The sequence below is a fragment of the Argentina anserina genome, chromosome 2, assembly GCF_933775445.1.
Source record: "Argentina anserina chromosome 2, drPotAnse1.1, whole genome shotgun sequence".
Taxonomy (NCBI): Eukaryota; Viridiplantae; Streptophyta; class Magnoliopsida; order Rosales; family Rosaceae; genus Argentina; species Argentina anserina.
Window position 1 is genome coordinate 4,751,247 of NC_065873.1, and position 20,944 is coordinate 4,772,190.

The window sequence follows — 20,944 nt, forward strand, 5'->3', positions numbered from 1 at the left end:
GTAGTGTGATAACGGGTATGACAGCATGTGTGATAGCAGGTGTAATATGTAGTATGATAATGTTTAACACTTTAACTCTAAACTTTTCTAAACCCTAAACGTCAAACCCTAAACCATTGAGAAACTCTAAATTTTACAGTGCATTTAGGGTTTAGGGTTTTGAGTCTAGCATTTAGTGTAAACGCTAAACGCTAAACCATAAACCCTAAACGCTAACATTGTTATGCACCACGTTTTTTTCATACCTATTTGGTGTGATATGTAGTGTGATAATGTTTAACACTTTAACCCTAAACGCTAAATCCTAACCCTTAAAATGTAGTGTCACATGGAGTGTGACAGCGGGTGTGATAGATAATGTGATAACGGGTGTGACAGGTAGTGTGACAATAGGTGTGACGTGTGGCAGCATGTGTGACATGCTGAGAGCTGTCTAAATATGTGAAATGATGTTAAAATTTAAAGGACATTCGTATGAGTATGCTCAAAATGAATAGAATAACTAGAATTAAGGAACCTTGAACTCCGGTTTCACCGAAATTGCTTAGAGCACAGCCATCGACTATAGTAATGCCTTGCGAGGGTTGCTGCGCCTTGTACAGTGGTCGGTTTAGAGTAGGCCTGGCAACGGAGCGGGTTCGTTCGGGTCGCATGCAAGTTTCTAATGAGTCAGATCGTTAACGGGCTGACAAGGTAGGAACCCATTAATTTAACGGGTTTATACGGGCTAACACGATAGAAACCCGTCGGGTATCGTGTTTTCCATTGGAACCCGGTTAAACCCGCGAACCTCCGTCGACTTATGAAGCAAAATCCATTTGACTTGGATTTGTTTATTTCTCTGTCGGTTTGATTCCTCAATTCCTTCTCTTCCTATCTTTGTAATCAATTTCACTCTGATCTTATCCTTCTCTATTTCACTCTAACTCTATCTCACCACCGCGCTAGCTTTCATGTATAGTTATCCTCACCTTGATCCTCACCCAATCCCGTTCGATTCGTTTGATCACACCGAGTCACCTCTTTTTTTATTTGAATCAGTTTGATCACCTTAGGTCCCTAGCTTTTATGCTCTTCTAGTCTTCCTTGAGTCCTTGATTGAAATCAAAGAAACTAAGCAGCTCACTGATCTTTTTTTTTTTCTGGGGTTGCTTTGATTTGCGTTACCGTATGTTTTTAGTTGAATGAAATTGATCATATTAGTATACGCCCAGTCACAAGAGCTTGATGTAGGGTTCATAAGAATCAGGTTAATCTCTCCATTGACGGAGGCTGAATCGAGCAGCGGTTAGCGTGTTTCCAACGGGTTCCAACAGATAGCATGACCCGGCCCATTAATAAGAGGGTTTGAGACGTGTGGGTTTGCGAAGCACGGATAGTAAAATGGACGGGTTTGTGCGGGTTAAGAGCGGATTGACGTGTTCCGGGTAAGGTTGCGAGGCCTAGTTTAGAGTGGGTAGAGTATCAAATGGAAGAGGAGAGAATCGTATTTTCAAAAAAAAAAAAAGAGGAGAGAAAAATATTTTCAACGATACCAACCACTCTCAAAGACATAATTATAGTCATAATTAAAAGAAAAAAAAGTGAGAAATGATAAAACAGTTAGGAAACAATATTTAAAAAAGTGATTTTGTTCTAATTTTAGTCTAAATTTATTGACTATTTTCTAATTTCTACTCAATTAAGATGACATTTTTATAATTGAGAAATAAGTGGTGATTTTTTTTCTAATTAATAACGATGCATTTTTTTAATTTTTGTCCTTACTTTTATAATTAAAAAAACACAAAAGTTAAAACAATAATATGTTTTAACTGCGCAGTACAAACGTAAAAAGGTCTTTGAATTTCATATTTTGCCGGAAAAAGCCACTTCAGAAACACCAGAAATCACTTTCAGTAAAGCCCAGAGGGAAGAGAGAGAATGAGAGATGCTAAAGCAAGCAGAGAGTGATGCAAGGCCTCCACCACCAGCAGCAGCAGCTTGCGGCGCTTCTCTCCGCCGCGCTCCCCAAGGACGACTCCTCTTCCGCTTCAAAACCTGACGACGATGACTCTGCTCGACTCGCCGCCGTCAACTCCCTCCACCGCGCCGTTCTCTACCCTCCGAACTCCCTCCTCGTTACTCACTCCGCCTCTTTCCTCGCCCAGGGCTTCTCTCAGCTCCTCTCCGATAAGTAAAACCCCTTTCTCTTCCTCAATTTCACAGTTATATTCTCTGTTAGGGTTTACTGTTTATCATTCTCGCTTTATTATCTGTTTAACCTAATTTTGTGGTGCTGTTAGTGTTTTTTTTTACTGTGAAAATTGGAAAATTAATCATATGTACAGGGATCAGATTATAAAATTTGCCCTGTTAAACCTAAACTAGTGTTTCTTTACTGAGAAATTGGAAGTATGTAGCTTCTTATTATGCCTAATTTTATATGAAGGAATCGGATTTTAAAATGGCTATGATTTCGATTCGTATCATGCAAAATCATGTGGTTATTATTGTATAGGTTTTTGAATTTGCTATGTTGTCTAGCCGGAATTATTTTTGTTCATATTTGTATGTGTGGAAATTGGATTGTAGATGTTATGGGGTGAGACAAGAGGCTGCGGTGGCATATGGTGCTCTTTGTGCTGTGGTTTGTTCTATACCGATAACGTCAAATGGAAGGCAGAACCATGTTATGCTTGGGGGATTGGTTGACCGGTTCATTGGTTGGGCGCTGCCGTTGCTTAGCAATATCAGTGCCGGAGATGGGACTGTGGAGTTGGCATTGGATGGCTTGCGGGAGTTTGTTAATGTTGGAGACGTTGGGGGGATTGAGAGATATGCTTTGTCAATTCTTAAAGGGTGCCAGGTTCTTCTTGAGGATGAGAGGACTTCATTGAGTCTGTTGCATCGCCTTCTTGGTGTTTTGGCTTTGATATCGTTGAAGTTTTCTAGATACTTTCAGCCTCATTTTCTTGACATTGTTGATCTGCTTCTCGGGTGGGCGTTGGTGCCGGATCTTGCTGAAACGGATAGACGGATTATAATGGATAGTTTCTTGCAGTTTCAGAGTCATTGGGTTGGTAATTTGCAGTTTTCTCTGGGATTGCTTTCGAAGTTTGTAGGTGACATGGATGTTTTGATTCAGGACGTAAGCCATGGAACCCAACAACAATTCCGAAGGTTGCTAGCGTTACTTTCATGCTTTTCAACAGTATTGCAGTCCACTGCTTCTGGTTTGCTGGAATTGAATCGACTTGAACAGATTACTGAACCCCTTAACAGAATTATTCCTCGGTTGTTGGGGTGCTTATCTATGGTTGGAAGGAAATTTGGGTGGTTGGAATGGATTGGGGATTCATGGAAGTGTTTGACTCTGCTGGCAGAAATTTTTTGTGAAAGATTTTCCTCCTTTTATGCACTTGCTGTTGATATTCTATTTCAAAGCTTGGAAGTGGACAATAGGAACCAAGCAATGGGAGCTGGAAGAATTACCTCCTTCGAAGTTCATGGAGTGTTAAAAACTAATCTCCAATTATTATCATTGCAGAAATTTGGGCTTCTTCCAATGTCTGTGCAGAAATTACTGCAATTTGATTCTCCAATCTCTCAGTTGCGTTTGCATCCTAATCACTTGGTAACAGGCAGTTCGGCTGCCACTTATATATTCTTGCTTCAACACGAGAATAATGAAGTTGTTGAACAAGCACTGACTTCATTGACAGAGGAGCTGGAGTTATTAAAAGGGATGCTAGAGAAAACCCTGGGCCAGGACGATGAGGTTCATGCACGTTTTATCACATGTTCAAAACACGAATTGTTTGCGCTAATTAAATTTGATTTGAAGGTTCTGTTGTCATGTGTTTTCTTCAGTGGGGGTAAAAATTATAGTTTGATTGGCCAACCAGACATTGCAACACTGTATCTTATGAGGTCAGAAACATTGATAAACGTTATTATTGAGAAATTTAATCCCTTTGACCTTCCTATTCTGGAATATGCAGATTTGCAAGTCAATGTTTTGAAGACGTTTGACAGGCTAACAATAGTTAAATTCCTAAGTACCTGCTCTTTGTTATATCTGAGTAGCAGAAAATCTTCAGTGGATGTTACTTCTGGTAAATTACTAGCTGGTGAGTCTTTGACGAATGAACATTTAGATGTGGTTGTTGAGAATCTGAGAAAGTACGGTCTGTTTTTTGTGAAAGCTCTTCATGTCTCTTCGCCTCTTGCAGTAAAAGTAACTGCGCTGGATTGGGTACAAAGATTTTGTGAGAATGTTATTGCTTTTAATGAGAAATCAGACTCAGAAATTCATTTCTATAAAGTGTATGGTGATGATAGGATTATTGGTAATATGTTTTACTCAATTTTGGATGCTGCATCTGATAGGGAAACAAAAGTGAGGTCACATGTTGCAATAGTATTGGAGTTGTTACTACAGGCAAGGCTTGTACATCCTTTTTACTTCAATTGCATGGCTGAAGTGGTGTTGGGAAAACTCGGTGATCCAGAGATTGATATAAAAAATACATTTGTTAGACTTCTTGCTATAGTTGTACCTACTACATTGTATGCATGTGGTCTTCATGATTATGGTACATCTCCATCATCTAGGGCTGGTGCTGTTCAGGTAGGCAACAGTTCTAACCTGCAGTGGAAGCAAGTGTTTTCCTTGAAACAGCTCCCGCAGCAACTTCACTCGCAACAACTAGTGACCATATTGAGTTACATATCCCAAAGATGGAAGGTGCCTCTTGCTTCTTGGATCCAACGGCTTATTCATAGTTGTCGAAGTTCAAAAGACCTTGTTGCAGGTCAGCTCGAGGAAACAGGAAATGTTGCTAATGGTGTGTGGTTGGACATCAAAGTGGATGATGATTTTCTTGAAAAACATTGCTCAGTCAATACCCTGGCCGGTGCTTGGTGGGCTATCCAAGAAACTGCTAGATATTGTATCTCCACACGGCTTCGGACTAACCTTGGTGGGCCAACCCAGACTTTTGCAGCATTAGAGCGAATGCTTTTGGATGCTGCACACCTATTACAGTATGATAGTGAGCAGACTGATGGGAACTTGAGCATGATAGGGTCTTCTGGTGCTCATTTGCTACCAATGAGGTTACTAATTGATTTTGTAGAGGCTCTAAAGAAAAATGTATACAATGCATATGAGGGGTCTGCTGTTTTACCATCTGCTGCTCGATCAAGCTCCCTATTTTTTCGAGCTAACAAGAAAGTATGTGAGGAGTGGTTCTCCCGTATATGTGAGCCAATGATGAACGCTGGTTTAGCTCTACAATGCCATGATGCTACGATTCACTACTGTTCGCTGCGTTTACAGGAGCTCAGGAATTCTGTAGCTTCAGCTTTAAATGACAACTCTAGGGTACAAGTAACCGAGCACCTCCATAATATCAAGGGTAGATTTTCTGCAGACATATTGAGGATTTTACGGCACATGGCGTTGGCTTTCTGTAAGAATCATGAATCTGAGGCTTTAATTGGACTGGAAAAATGGGTATTGCTGATGTTCTCTTCCTTTCTTGTAGAGGACAACCAGTCTTGTAACAGTAGGGTATCTGGGCCAATTACATGGGTTACTGGGCTAGTATATCAGGCAGAAGGTAAATATGAAAAGGCTGCTGCTCACTTTACTCACTTGCTACAGACTGAGGAGTCACTGAGTTCCTTGGGTTCTGATGGTGTGCAGTTTGTTATTGCACGCATCATTGAGTGTTATACTTCTGTTTGTGATTGGAATTCATTAGAATCTTGGTTACTGGAGTTGCAAACACTTCGAGCCAAGCATGCGGGGAAGAGTTACTGTGGTGCACTAACAACTACTGGTAATGAAATTAATGCAATTCATGCCCTGGCACAGTATGATGTGGGTGAATGTCAGGCAGCATGGGCATGCCTTGGTTTGACCCCTAAAAGTAGCAGCGAGCTCGCACTTGATCCCAAATTGGCCTTGCAAAGAAGTGAGCAGATGCTTTTACAGGCTATGCTATTTCATAATGAGGAAAAGGTAGATAAGGTGCCACATGAATTAGTGAAGGCCAGATCGATGCTAGAGGAAACATTGTCTGTTCTGCCACTGGATGGGTTAGAAGAGGCAGCTGCATATGCTACTCAGTCCCACTGCATCTTTGCATTTGAGGAATTTTACATGATTAAAAGTAGCCAGGATAAGCCCAGGCCTTTTCAATCCGTGTTAAGCTCATATGTGCAGCCAGAAATAGGCAGAGTTCATCAAGACTGTGACCCTTGGTTAAAAGTTCTTCGTGTTTATCGAACCATTTCTCCTGTTTCTCCTGCTACTCTAAAGCTCTGTATGAACTTGTTGATTTTGGCCCGTAAAAGAAGAAACTTACTATTGGCAAATCGCTTAAACAGCTATCTCAAAGATAATCTATTGAGCTGCTCTGAAGAAAGAAACCGGGAGTTTCTCATCTCAAATCTTCAATATGAGGGTATCCTGCTAATGTATGCTGAAAACAATGTGGAGGATGCTTTGACCAACCTGTGGTCTTTTGTAAGTCCTATCATGGTTTCTTCACTGTCTATGAAATTTGATGCTGACAATAGTATTCTGAAAGCCAAGGCATGCTTGAAACTCTCAAAATGGCTTAAAAAGAAGTATACAGATTTCAAGCTCGATGAAATTGTTGTTAAGATGCGATCAGATTTTGAAATGGCTAATTCTTCATCTCCCAGCAGAGGCAGATCCTCATTTGTTGATGAGGTCATAATCTCTAAAGCACCTCTGGGTCCTATTGTTGAGGAACTTGTTGGTACAGCTACAAAGTTGTCCACTCATCTATGCCCTACTATGGGTAAGTCCTGGATTTCTTATGCCTCTTGGTGTTTCAGACAAGCCAGACAATCTCTTTTAACCCCACATGAAAATACTCTTTGCTCATGCTCATTTTCCCCATACCTTGTTCATGAAGTTTTACCTGAGAGATTCAAGCTAACTGAAGATGAGGTCAGAAAAGTGGAATCTTTGATTTTAGCACATTTCCAAAATAAGGATGATGCAGATTTCACTGCTGAACAGGGAGTTGATTCTGCTGGGAATGACAACATTGTGATGGCATTAAAGTTGCAAGTGGTGAATATTATTGAAACTGTTTCTGGGGCACCTGGTGTTGAAGACTCAAGTGAAGATTGCCTTTCTGCTGCTCTAGTTTCTCAGTTGAAGACATGCTTCCTTCAAGCCAATATTGGCGTGAATGAAACCAACATTTTTCCCGTAATCAATGAGTTAGAATCCATGTGGTGGTCCTTGAGGAGGAGGAGAGTGTCCCTCTTTGGCCATGCAGCTCAAGGATATATACAGTATCTTTCATATTCATCTGCCAAAATTAGCAATAGTGGTTTGGCTGACTCTAGTTCTGAGCCTCTGAAACAAAAAACTGGCAGCTATACGCTGAGGGCCACTTTGTACGTCCTGCATATTCTTCTCAATTATGGAGCTGAGTTGAAAGATACACTTGAACCTGTTCTTTCAACAGTTCCTTTGTCACCATGGCAGGTAAGCTGTTATTACCTGGTTTATATCCATCCTGCTAATTAAAGTGAGATGATTTGATCTCTCTCTCTCTCTCTCTCTCTCTGATTACAATCTTCAATTCTAGGAGGTTACCCCCCAATTATTTGCTCGGTTAAGTTCTCATCCTGAGCAAGTGGTACGAAAGCAGTTAGAGGGTTTATTAATGATGCTGGCCAAACAATCTCCTTGGTCCATAGTGTACCCAACATTAGTTGATGTGAATGCTTACGAAGAGAAGCCTTCAGAGGAGCTCCAACACATACTTGGTTGTTTGGTAACAATCTATCTCCCATGTTTTATTTTCTATTATAAAAAACCTGATTAATTAGGTTTTAGTTATTTGCTTCAGTTTTTCAAAACTCTTGGATCTTGACACAATTTAAAAGAACAGGAAATGAAGGAGATTTTTTGTTGAACAAAATTGTTAAAAGAATGATGATTTACATGCTCGTAGCTCACCTCAAGGGGCTAGCTCACATTAACTCTGAAATTTTGACACCGTCATCATTAGGAACAACAAAAGGCAGATATCCCTTAAAAAAAAAAAGGCAGATGACAACTTCTGAGTAAATAACAAAATAGTAATTAGTATAATCTAAGGCGTGTTATGCGTTAACTTTTCCAGTTATGTTATTTTCTTTTTAAAACTTGGTTATATATTGCAAATTATGTTAATTGTGCTGAATTCTCACTCAGATTCCAAATCATTTCTTGCTCAAACATGAAATATAAATTATTTTTAAAGAATAATCATGTTACATGCAGAGTGAACTATACCCAAGATTGATTCAGGATGTGCAGCTCGTGATAAATGAGCTAGGGAATGTAACTGTTCTTTGGGAGGAGCTATGGCTCAGCACACTCCAAGATCTGCACACAGGTATGTTTGCCCTCACTTTTATGAGAATTTGTTTGCAATATCTTTTCTGGATGATGTATAAACTCTAAGTAGGTTTAGCTTTTTGTTGTTAATCTTGCTTAATTTTTACACGAAATTGTAGACTGATAACTGATGTGTAAGCGTTAATCACAAATGAGCTGCCTTCATGCATGTTGTGTTTCAATCCCTAGTTTATGTCCACCAGATAACACCGTCTTTGTTCTGTATTCAATTATTTTATTTGGTATTAATTTGCTTTCAGATGTGACGAGGCGAATAAATGTACTGAAGGAGGAAGCTGCACGAATTGCAGAAAATATTACTCTTAGCCAGAGTGAGAAGAACAAGATAAATGCTGCTAAATACTCAGCTATGATGGCTCCTATTGTTGTGGCCTTAGAACGTCGTCTATCTTCTACATCACGGAAACCTGAAACACCTCATGAGGTATGGTTCCATGAGGAGTATAAAGATCGTTTGAAATCAGCCATCATAGCCTTCAAGATGCCTCCAGCATCTGCTACAGCACTTGGAGATGCATGGCGTCCATTTGATACCATTGCTTCCTCCTTAGCATCTTATCAAAGGAAGTCATCAATTTGTTTAAAAGAAGTTGCACCACAATTGGCTCTACTGTCATCATCTGATGTTCCAATGCCAGGTCTTGAAAAGCAAGATACAGTCTCTGAACCTGACAGAGGATTAAGTGCTGATCTCCAAGGAATTGTTACCATTGCTTCGTTCTCTGAGGATGTGGCTATCATATCAACCAAGACTAAGCCTAAGAAACTTGCCATTCTTGGGTCTGATGGTCAAAAATACACATATCTTTTGAAAGGCCGGGAAGACCTGCGGCTTGATGCCAGAATCATGCAACTTTTGCAAGCTATAAACGGTTTCCTGCATTCCTCAGTGGCAACTCATAGTCACTTTCTTGGTGTCCGCTATTATTCTGTGACTCCAATTAGTGGCCGGGCTGGTCTTATCCAGTGGGTGGGTAATGTGATTAGTATTTACAGTGTCTTTAAGTCTTGGCAAACCCGCATCCAACTGGCACAGCTCTCAGCAGTAAGTGGTGGTAATTCAAAAGGCTCTGCTCCTCCAGCTATTCCCCGACCTAGTGATATGTTTTATGGTAAAATCATTCCAGCACTGAAAGAGAAAGGGATAAGGAGAGTAATTTCACGAAGAGACTGGCCTCATGAGGTGAAGCGTAAAGTTCTTATGGATCTTATGAAGGAGACTCCTAGACAGCTTCTCTATCAAGAACTTTGGTGTGCTAGTGAAGGATTCAAATCCTTCAGTTCGAAACAGAAAAGGTAATGGCAATTCACAAGAAACTTTTTAATGTTATTTAGCTAATAACCCATTGCATTATATCATAAAGTCAGATTATCTTAAGAACCTGCTTCACATCTTTGTCATAGGAACATCCAGTTGCTATTTGAACATCATGCTTCTAAATAGTCTTATGTGTTGAACTTTTGAGTCACTGACAAACAAATAATATTGTACATGCTGTCATCATCTCATTCTTATGAATATGATTTTTGAGTTTATATGATCATTGATTGAGTGCACAATCTTTGAGTAGCATCTCTCACAAGTCACGAGCAGTTAAAAATTTATGTGGATTCTCTACTGTTGGACGTATCTGTAACTGTGGTCTGAGATAACTTCCAGTTGTCAGGAATACAATAATAATAATTTGAACCTCACAACTGGGGACCTCATATTGGTCACCACTCACCAATATTCTGTTTATGAGCACTGGGTTCAAGTTGTGTTAAATTAGTTATTAAATTGAAAGTTGAGCTTAAGTACCATGGATGCGTTAATTGATTTTAGTAGGTGGCATTTTTCATTTTAATGTAGTGTCATATCCCATTATTTGTTAAATATATATACATATATACATATTTATTTATCTATTTCTTGGGTAATCTACACTCATATAACAGTAAGATACACAAAATATTGTAAGCCGATTAATGTTACTTGCACACTTAATATTGTAGGTTTTCTGGAAGTGTTGCTGCCATGAGCATGGTGGGCCACATTCTTGGCCTTGGGGATAGACACTTGGATAATATCCTCATGGATTTTTGTAGTGGTGATATGGTACATATCGATTACAATGTTTGTTTTGATAAAGGGCAGAGATTAAAAATTCCGGAAATCGTACCCTTCCGCCTTACACAGACCATTGAAGCAGCATTAGGGATGACTGGAGTAGAAGGTACCTTTAGGTCAAACTGTGAATCAGTCATTGGTGTTTTGAAGAAGAACAAAGACGTACTTTTGATGTTAATGGAAGTGTTTGTTTGGGACCCCCTGGTGGAATGGACACGAGGAGATTTTCATGATGACGCTGCAATTGGCGGTGAAGAAAGAAAGGGCATGGAGTTGGCTGTCAGTCTGAGTTTATTCGCATCTCGTGTGCAGGAAATACGTGTCCCGTTACAGGTGTGTATTCATTCTATAATTACGCCTCTGATGGTTTATCGCTATTGTTATAATTGTAAGCAGTTTGGATAGTTTCTGTTATACTCATAAGTCATAACCCTCTGTCACATGTGGGTCTATCATCTTTTCACAGCCTAGATGAACCAAATATTTGGTATTCGAATTTATGATGTCTTAGCCTGGGTTTTGAACAGCATTTACTTTTGTTCTTTTTGTGTGTATTTATTTTTACCCCTGATTGCATGGCTTGAAACCGTCTCGACTGTACCTAGAATTTGAACTTGGTAACATGGAATTTATATGTTAGTGTGTATTTCTTTCATCTTATATCTGAAAAATCTTCTGAAATTTGAGTCTATTTTTGCCACTCTTATCTATATCAGACTCAGAGAAATGTATTTATTTTTAGTCTCTCTGTCCATAACAACAGTCCTTGGATTGTAGTCCATATGCATAGATGTGGAACTAATTAATATATTTTGTGTCCTTTAATTGTAACCAGGAACATCATGATCTTTTACTGTCTACTTTACCAGCTGTTGAATCTGCTCTTGAGGTATGGTTCTTCATATGGGGTTGGGGGAATATTACATTTTTTTTTTCTGCTGACTGATCTTTTTTTTCTTTTTTCTCAGAGGTTTGCCGATGTTCTAAGCCAGTATGAACTTGCATCTACACTCTTCTATCGAGCTGATCAAGAGAGATCTAACCTAATTTTGCACGAGACAACTGCGAAGTCAATTGTTTCTGACGCAACTGTCAATTTAGAAAAAACTCGTGCCTTGTTTGAAGTTCAGGCTCGAGAATTTGCGCAAGCGAAGGCCTTGGTAGCTGAGAAATCTCAAGAGGCAGCAACCTGGATGGAACAACACGGAAGGATCCTTGATGCTTTACGTAGCAATTTAATTCAAGAAGTAAGTGCCTTCTTAAAGCTTAGTAGCATGCAGGATAATTTGTCTCTGACATCTGCAGTGCTGGTGGCTGGGGTTCCACTGACCATTGTTCCTGAGCCTACACAAGCACAGTGCTACGATATAGATAGGGAGGTTGCTCAGCTAGTCTCTGAATTAGATGATGGACTCTCTTCTGCCACAGCCGCTCTTGAAGTATATTCTTTGGCTTTGCAAAGAATTTTGCCATTAAATTACACTACAACAAGTGCAGTTAATGGTTGGTCGCAGATTTTGCAGTTATCTGTTGGGGCTCTTTCCTCTGATATTCTCTCTCTTGCTAGAATACAGGGTTCTGATCTTATTTCCAAAGGGCATGGAGAGAATTTTGATTCTATCAAACACATTCATGATAATCTGTGCCGTAGAGTGGAGAATTATTCCCGAGAGATAGAAGAGCTTGAACAGGAGTGTGCTGAGCTAGTGCACTCTATTGGCTCTGAGACCGAATCACAGGCAAAGGATCGACTTTTTTCTGCTTTTATGAAATACATGCAATCTGCCGGTATTGCAAAGGAAGAAGATGCTATTTTGTCCGTCCAATTTGGGCAATCAAAGTATGATGTGAATGATACAAAAGGTGCTAGATTGCAAGGGGAGCTGAGTGAGAAAAAGGAGAAAGTCTTATATGTCTTAAATACAGCTGCGAGTTATCTGTATAATGAGGTAAAGCTCAAGGTGCTCAATATATTCAGTCACTCAACTGTACAAAGAACTGCTACAAATCAGATTCATTACGAATTTGAAACTATTTTCTCTGGATTTGAAGAGCAAGTTGAGAAGTGTATACTTTTAGCAGGGCTTCTTTACGAGTTACAGCAATTAATTGATAGAGATGTTCTTACTGCTGACACAGAGGGCCATCCAGGCTATGGTTCTGATCGAAATTGGGCTGCCATTTTTAAAACCAGTTTACTATCCTTCAAGAGCTTGATTGGGCAAATGACCGAAGCTGTTCTTCCAGATGTAATAAGATCTGCGGTTTCACTGAATCCAGAAGTCATGGATGCATTTGGAGTGATCTCCCAGATTCGGGGTTCAATTGATACGATACTCGAGCAATTTATTGAGGTAGAGATGGAGAGGGCATCTTTAGTTGAATTGGAACAGAACTACTTTTTTAGGGTTGGCCTCATTACTGAGCAGCAGTTGGTTCTTGAAGAAGCTGCTATGAAAGGTAGGGATCATCTCTCATGGGAAGAGGCAGAGGAGCTGGCCTCCCAAGAAGAAGCTTGTAGGGCACAGCTAGACCAACTCCACCAAACTTGGAACCAGAGAGATTTGCGCACTTCTGCCCTCATGAGAAGAGAATCTGATATAAAGAATGCCCTGACTACTTCTGCACATCATTTTCAGTCTCTAGTTGGTGCCAAAGATGAAAGAGAACTGCATGCCTCAAAAAGCAAGGTGCTACTGACCCTGCTTGTTCAGCCCTTTTCTGAGTTGGAAGCAATTGATAAGTTATTGTCATCAATTGGAGGCTCTAATACTTCACACTCAAATGAGGTTCCTAATTTAAGAGATTTATTGACTACAGGGTATCCAATATCTGAATACGTTTGGAAGCTTGGCAGTGTATTAAATCCGCATTCTTTCTTTGTTTGGAAAATTGGTGTCCTTGATTCTTTTCTTGATTCATGTATGAATGATGTAGCTTCATATATGGATCAAACTTTAGCATTTGACCAGCTCTTCAATGTTGTTAAGAGAAAGCTTGAAATGCAGCTTCAAGTACATTTTTGTAGATACCTGAAAGAACGAGTTGGTCCTAGTTTATTGGCTAGCTTAGATAAAGAAATTGAGCATCTCAAGCAACTGACTCACGGTACAAAGGAGGTTGCTCTTGATATTGTAAAGAAAGACGTTGGGGCCCTGGAAAAAGTTCAACTTATGCTCGAGGAATTCTGCAATGCACATGAAACTGCCAGAGCAGCAAAGGTAGCAGTATCTGTTATGAAAAGGCAGGTGAACGAATTCAGAGAAGCTCTATGCAAGACTGGCCTGGAGATTGCTCAGATGGAATGGATGCATGATGCTACTTTGATTCCTTCATATAGTAGTAGGGTCATGTTTCATAGATTTCTTGGTGGTGATGATAGCTTGCATCCTATTCTCTTGAACCTTAGCAGACCTAATATGCTGGAAAGCTTACAGACTTCTGTGTCGAAGATAGCCAGGTCTATAGAGTCGCTCCAAGCATGTGAACGAAGTTCCCTTACAGCCGAAGGGCAGCTTGAGAGAGCAATGGGGTGGGCCTGTGGTGGCCCAAATACCAGTGCAGCTGGAAATGGCTCAAGCAAAACTTCTGGAATTCCTCCTGAGTTTCATGACCATCTCACAAAGCGACGACAACTGCTGTGGCAAGCTAAAGAAAAGGCATCAGATATTGTAAAGATTTGTATGTCTGTATTGGAGTTTGAGGCATCACGAGATGGCCTTTTCCAGTCTCCAGGAGAGATCTACCCAACCAGGACTGGTGGTGATGGTAGGACATGGCAGCAAGGTTACTTAAATGCGCTAAAAAGATTGGACATCACTTACCACTCTTTTGCTCGTGAGTTTCAAATATTGGTTCGCAATAAATCTATTTTTGGTACCTATTTGATATGCATACTAGTTGTGAAAGTGTGAACTCTTGTTTCATTAGGCACTGAACAAGAATGGAAGCTTGCACAAAGCACAATGGAAACTGCTTCCAGTGGATTGTCTTCTACTACCAATGAACTTAGTCTTGCATCTCTGAAAGCAAAGTCAGCTTCAGGTCATGCCTTCTCTTTCACACGTGCTACATAATTCTACACATACATTAGTAGTATGCATTTCTTATGATAATGAATTAATACATTTCTTTATAACTCTATCATCTTCACGAAACCCTCAGTATTATTATATTTATAAATCATCTCATATGCTGAATTTATATCCGACAGGTGATTTACAAAGCACGGTTCTTGCAATGAGGGATTGTGCATGCGAGGCCAGTGTGGCACTAACGGCATATGCTGGTGTGTCAAATCGTCATTCTACTTTGACTTCTGAATGCGGTTTCATGCTTGAAGAGGTATACTTTACAAGTTTACTATTAAATTTCAATACAACTTAACTGGTACTTGGTCTAATAATCAAGATTTCTTAAGGCTTGCTATTCATTGTAACTTAATATCCTTCTGTATTTAGTGAAGCTTCCATGATGGTTTCTTATATGGCTAATACTTCCATTCGCCAGGTCCTTGCAATAACGGAAGATCTACATGATGTTCACAGTCTAGGAAAGGAGGCTGCTGCAGTTCACTGTTCTCTTGTGGAAGACCTTTCAAAGGTTCCCCTTGTCCCTTATTCAATATTATATACATATATACATATATGTACGTATACTTGTTTCTTTAAGTAACAGCTTGCTATTGAAAGAAAAAGCAAAGTACAAAAAGGCAGACAAGGAGTCCGCTTTAAATAATTAAAGAAGGTAACTATGCCTAAAAGCTTAGCAGGTCATCTAGCAGCCAAAGCTTAGGGGCATATACCACGGCTGCTATCCCAGATAAAAATAATGGAAGAAAGATTATAGTCCATAAAGTTCTTTAGAAGTAGCAGAGGCCCATAAGGTTACCTAGAATCCCACAGGTTTCCCCTCTCCACCCACCAAAGGTTTTCTATAATCTCTTATTTCTTTCCATCTTACCACTCAAACTACAGGTAGCACCCCACAACCGAAAGTACGTTGGTTTTTTTTTCCGTTACCCAAAAGATGAAAGATTTTTCATAGCATGTCACTCCTCTCTGATGTTGTCCAGTCCACTCTTGCCTCCTTAAATATCTTCTTCCATAATAAGTTAGCGACTTGACAGTGAACGAAAACATGATCCACACATACCCCTTGAGCTTTACATATAATGCCCCAGTGAGGAGAAAAAACTTCCCTGGTATTCTCCTTTTAAGAATATCACATGTATTTGTCCTTCCATGTGCCACAAGCTATCCTAAAATCTACAACTTAGTAGGGGCCTGGAAATTCCAAATAAACTTTGCAGGAGCAGACATGAGATCTGATCCACGGCTAATGAAGAAGCCATGGAATGATATGCAAGAAAATTTCCAGTAAACTCAAGCTTCCACCTCCTTTTATCTGGTTTGGACTCCACTAATCAGTCATTTTCACTCATTTTCTAGTTTAACCTTCAGCAAGGCAAAATCCTCAATCCCTTGGTCATTTAGAAACCGAAGTTCCGTTATACCGGATAATTGGGGATTAATTGCTAATCTTCTACCCAATTGGTGTGTCTTTATAGTCTGAACAACCTTGGAAAAATAAAAAGTATAATTTTGAGGGTTAATCCTCTAACCAAGAGTTCCCAGAACCGCACCCTTTTTGCCATTGCGTAAATTAATTTATGTCAAAAAGGGAAAAATTTGCTTGTTCTGGTTCAAATATGCTTCCAAGGTTTTCAACTTTGCGGATTTTAGTTTTAGTTATTGCTGGTGTTCAGGGTGATAACTGATAACTGTCACCATGTTGTATGATTTACTACATTTGTTGACAATCACCTCCCTAGTAGTATTTTTGATAATATGCAGATTATACACGTAATGCTATATTTTTTAAGCAGTACTTCTGTAGTTCAAAAATGTATTGAGATTTTTCCAAAAGTACTGTATTTTGAAAAAGTATCTTACTCGTCATTCCTGAACATTTGAATAATACTACACATGCATGATAATTAATTATTTTCCTTTTTTTTCCTGATTTTGGTGATTTTACTCATTGAACAAAAATGATATTATATTAACTTCATAGAAGTTAGAAGCTGGTTAGTTAATTAATTAAAAATGCTTTGCTGAACTAATCAATGAATTATTAAACGGCATTATTTGAATAAAGAACATGTGTATTTTTCTTTTATTATCCATGTCACGTACTTTACTAATGATGATAACGGCCATATAAGTTGTTTGTTTACATCTTGAGCAGGCAAATGCAATTCTTCTTCCACTGGAAACAGTATTGTCCAAGGATGTAGCTGCTATGACTGATGCAATATGTAGGGAAAAAGAGACTAAGATGGAAATATCTCCTATTCATGGCCAAGCCATATACCAGTCCTATTCTTTAAAAATCAGGGAGGCTTGTCAGATCTTAGATCCCTTGGTGCCCTCACTTACGTCATCTGTGAAGGGGCTTTATTCTATGTTGACCAGGCTTGCACGAACTGCAAGTCTCCATGCTGGGAATCTTCATAAAGTATAGTCATACTCGTCTTAAATTATAAATTGACATCATATAGAACAGCTTGTGTAGCTAAGAACAATTTTTTTTTTTTGCTTGTTTTTTGAAATTTCCCTATAGGCTCTTGAAGGACTAGGGGAAAGCCAGGAAATTGAATCTCCAGTGACTGATGTATCAAGGCCAGATCTTGCTGCTGATGCTTCTGAGTTTGATGACAAGGAGACAGAGAATCTCTCCATATCAAATGGTGAAAGCACCAAAGATTTCATTGTCGTTGGACTTCCTTTGGAAGATAAAGGATGGTTATCACCACCAGATAGTATATGCAGTTGTAGTGCAGATTCTGGCATTACTTCGGCGGAATTGAGTCTTCCAGGTAGCATCAATGATCAAGAAGATATGAAGCAACTGCTTTTGCTTGGAGCTAGTAGCAGAGATTCTACAGATTTTCAAAATACCACACCTTACTCTCAAGTTGATAGGCAAGATATGTTGAATTCTCCGCACAGATCAAATTATACAGAATCTGATAACATTCATATTGGCTCTCTTAAGTCAACACCTAGTGCCCTACATGAATATCCGTTGGCTCTGGCATCACAGACTGATGTCCCTATCAGTGTCTTTCCGGATACTTCACATCCTTTAAATGAGAATAGAGAGGTGGTGTTTGGTGGTAAAGATGAAATTTCCTCACCAAACAAGGTTATAATCAAAGATGAAACTCGTGACTCTACACATGTTTCTAGTCGAGCGAGAAGAGGTAAGCATGATAATCCCATTCAATCTGATCCTGCACTGTGTTTGATTTTCCTTTCCTCTTTAGTGTGTATATTTTCTGTTCCTGTCTCGCCTTGCTCACCAAAAGTGCTACTTTGGTATTACATATATATATATATATAGAAAAGTTTTCAGGTGCGGACGTCTGCACCGTGCGGATTTCGCGATTTTGGCAACCGGCAACGCGCAACGACGGCACGGATGGTGCCGGCCATGCTCGCCCCTCCCGACGCTCTTGTCTGTGCCGGCCGGAGCTGCAGCGCCGGCCCATAGAGGCTGAGAAACTTTAAATTTCTAGAAATTTCGAGATTTTGGCCGGCACAGATGGGAGCGCCGGGAGGGGAAGTGCGGCCGGCACCTTCCACGTTGTCGTGCGCTGCCAGTGGCCGGAATCACCGAATCTGTACGGTGCAGACGTTCGCACCTGAAACAGGTTATATATATTTATATAATTTTTTTTTTCAAATATGTAACTCAGATTTAATGGTTGACTTAAGTAAAAAAGATGGTTAGGAAGTCTTGGTTGGCATCAAGTGCTCAACTAATAAGCATATTACAAGATATAAAATATTTGTCAATGAGTTGAAGGGGAGGGAGACAGACAGTAATTCTTTCTGTTGTTTGGTTTCAAGACCTTTAGCTCCATGATTATTAATAAGTATTAAATATAACTCCAATACAGTTATCCATTGAAGGGTTAAAACAAAATACTGGTCGCTCCAATTTTTATTATGTCAACAATTTATTCATTCATGTTTCAATTTCAACTGATTATTCCTTATACTTTTAAATTCTAAACAATTTGGTCATTCCGTTATGTCGTCATCCAATTGTACCATTAAGTTGTTGACTTGACAAACATCACATAAGAGGGAAAAAAACACTAACAGAATGACCAAATTGTTTAGAATTTGAAAATATAAGGAGTGATTAGTTGAAATTGAAACATGAAGGACTAAATTATCGACTTACTAAAAATTGGAGTAACAAATATTTTATTCTAATTTTTAACAAGGGTGCAACAAGGATTACTAATGCTAACTTTCCTTGTCCAATTCGTGTAGGCTTTACATTTTGGCATTCCCTCCATTTAACAAATTGTAGAATACTTAATTTATTTGAGATTCCATGTTTGAAATTAGTCGTGAATATGTTTTGGTATTTTTTTACATAAAAGGTGTACGCATACAGAAGAAATGGTTGTCCTCTGAAAAATACTAAACGGGGATGGAGGAAAAGCTAGTTCTCTTGTACAGGAACATATGAATATACTTTAATTTTTGGACGAAGAATAAATATTGTGTGTCAACTGTTATGCTATGAAGATCCATAATTGCTCTTACTCAGTCTACCCATACCTTACCTGTGTATATTTTTCTCTTCTCACTAGGTAAAAACCCTTATGCGATGTCAATCTTAAGACGAGTTGAGATGAAACTAGATGGTCGAGATATATCTGATGACAGGTACCTGCTTCTTCTATAGATATTGTTTTATACTGTTGGTTATAAATGGTTTGACTGGAAGTTTGTGTATTCTCAGAGAGTTTAGTATCTCCGAACAAGTGGACTATCTGCTAAAGCAAGCCACTAGTGTAGACAATCTTTGCAACATGTACGAAGGTTGGACACCTTGGATTTGAACTTTTGAAGCTGCTGCCTCTATATGTACGCAGTGGATTAATCATGAGTGGGATTGATTAATTCATTTTTGCCTTGCGAAATCAGTTAATTGAAAATGGAGCCTTTTACACTGGGCAAGGCATTAATTGCTTCAGCAATCCCATCTCTGTTGGCTTTGTTTCTCCCGATCAATTAAATGAGCCATGGTGATTATTTCGGAACAAAATTGGCCGTTTGTGTCTAATAGCTGCAGTTATTGATTATCTGGTTCATTAGACCTTTGCCCTATCTACAATGGCCAGCTGTGTCTTTAGTGAAGGATAACTCGAAAGTTTTCGAGTGTTACCTGCCTCTAAACTGTGATGACCTGGTTGAGATTATGCATGTCACGTGAAGCAGTGGAGTCATTTCTTATTTGGTGGTTGCTAAGCCTGTCTTCACTGGTTTATAAAGATGGACAACTTTTCAGACACCATTTTGGCGCACTGGCAGGAGAATGCCATTTGAAGCAATTCGAAGAAGCTTTGGGTTTTAACAGCAAGCTAGCCTGATGTGGCGCAGTTCAACTGCGGTAAATTTCAGTAAAGAGTATGTACAGACCACATGCTAGCCTGCTGCCGCTGCCAACAAGAACTGTGTCACAAGTTTACTACCGATGTGAGTGTGTAGGTCCTCTGTCCTCTTTGACTATTTTTACTTGCATTTTCTGACTTCTCTCATAGTGTTCCATGGTGATACATCTTTGACCAAGTTGTCAAGTTCTTTCGGCAAATTGCTGATCTGAGAATGTCTTCATTTTGTAGGCAGTCAGCTCAATTTTGCACAGGTTGTATTTGGTTTAGAAGATCAAGATCTTACGTCACATGCAGTATATTTGGTATCAAACATTCATTATAATAAATCTTAGTTTTGTTACGACAAAGGTCTTCCTTTTTGGTCTGGGACTCTGGTTGTTTGATACTGGCTGGAAAAAAGTTCAACATTTTGGCCTTTTTCACTGGTCAGTATATCATTGTGGATGTTTCTCGCCATGGCATGAAAAGTTTATTTCATTTTCTCATGACTGCTGTAATAAGTTAAAGTTTGTGGCATTCTTATCAAAGAGATCAATAGCTAAATAAGTTGTGATGACATCTGAGCCAAATTTAATTTGGTATTAAGTTCTGTGATATGCCTTATAATGTTTTACATTCATGTTAATGTAAACGGATTTCAGCTACTCCGATGCTGCTATCATCCTCTATTGTCCAAGTGTAAACAATCTTCCTTCAAATTTTTTTTTTTTTTTAAAGAGTAAACAATCTATGCCCACAGTTTCGTATTTTTTTTTGAAACAGTGAAACGAATTCACTAGGCATAAAGCTCATTCAAGCACAAGCTCTTTAACGATCACAAGAATCATGTATATGGGTGACAAGCCACCCTTAAGAAAATGAACTATATGGTTGAGACCCGTTACACTTTTCTTTACTAACAAAAAAGGGAGCA

General features: G+C 39.2%; 1 protein-coding gene across 3 annotated transcripts; it reads left to right on the top strand.

Annotated features, from left to right (window-relative positions):
- Positions 1-1,873: 1,873 nt before the first annotated feature.
- Positions 1,874-20,686, top strand: LOC126783062 (uncharacterized). 3 transcript variants are annotated; one of them, XM_050508446.1, is made up of 16 exons: positions 1,874-2,176; positions 2,575-7,519; positions 7,623-7,811; positions 8,303-8,417; positions 8,680-9,736; positions 10,436-10,883; positions 11,386-11,439; positions 11,519-14,387; positions 14,481-14,594; positions 14,764-14,894; positions 15,060-15,152; positions 16,800-17,069; positions 17,175-17,817; positions 19,225-19,300; positions 19,377-20,121; positions 20,260-20,686. In XM_050508446.1, exons 1-15 carry the CDS (start codon positions 1,953-1,955, stop codon positions 19,474-19,476), a joined length of 11,328 nt encoding a protein of 3,775 aa, XP_050364403.1. In that variant the 5' UTR covers positions 1,874-1,952; the 3' UTR covers positions 19,477-20,121; positions 20,260-20,686. The 3 variants fall into 3 exon arrangements, with proteins under 3 accessions (XP_050364403.1, XP_050364404.1, XP_050364402.1); XM_050508447.1 differs by having other exon boundaries at positions 20,264-20,686; XM_050508445.1 differs by having other exon boundaries at positions 19,377-20,113.
- The last annotated feature ends 258 nt before the right edge of the window (positions 20,687-20,944 follow it).

What these genes read in the sequence shown, in the direction of transcription:
- LOC126783062 (XM_050508446.1), top strand. Translation starts at nt 1,953, where the DNA reads ATGCAAGGCCTCCACCACCAGCAGCAGCAGCTTGCGGCGCTTCTCTCC. An exon ending in TTCCTTTGTCACCATGGCAG is followed by an intron (nt 7,520 to 7,622) that starts GTAAGCTGTTAT and finishes CTTCAATTCTAG; the next exon opens with GAGGTTACCCCCCAATTATT. An exon ending in TTGTGGAAGACCTTTCAAAG is followed by an intron (nt 15,153 to 16,799) that starts GTTCCCCTTGTC and finishes CATCTTGAGCAG; the next exon opens with GCAAATGCAATTCTTCTTCC.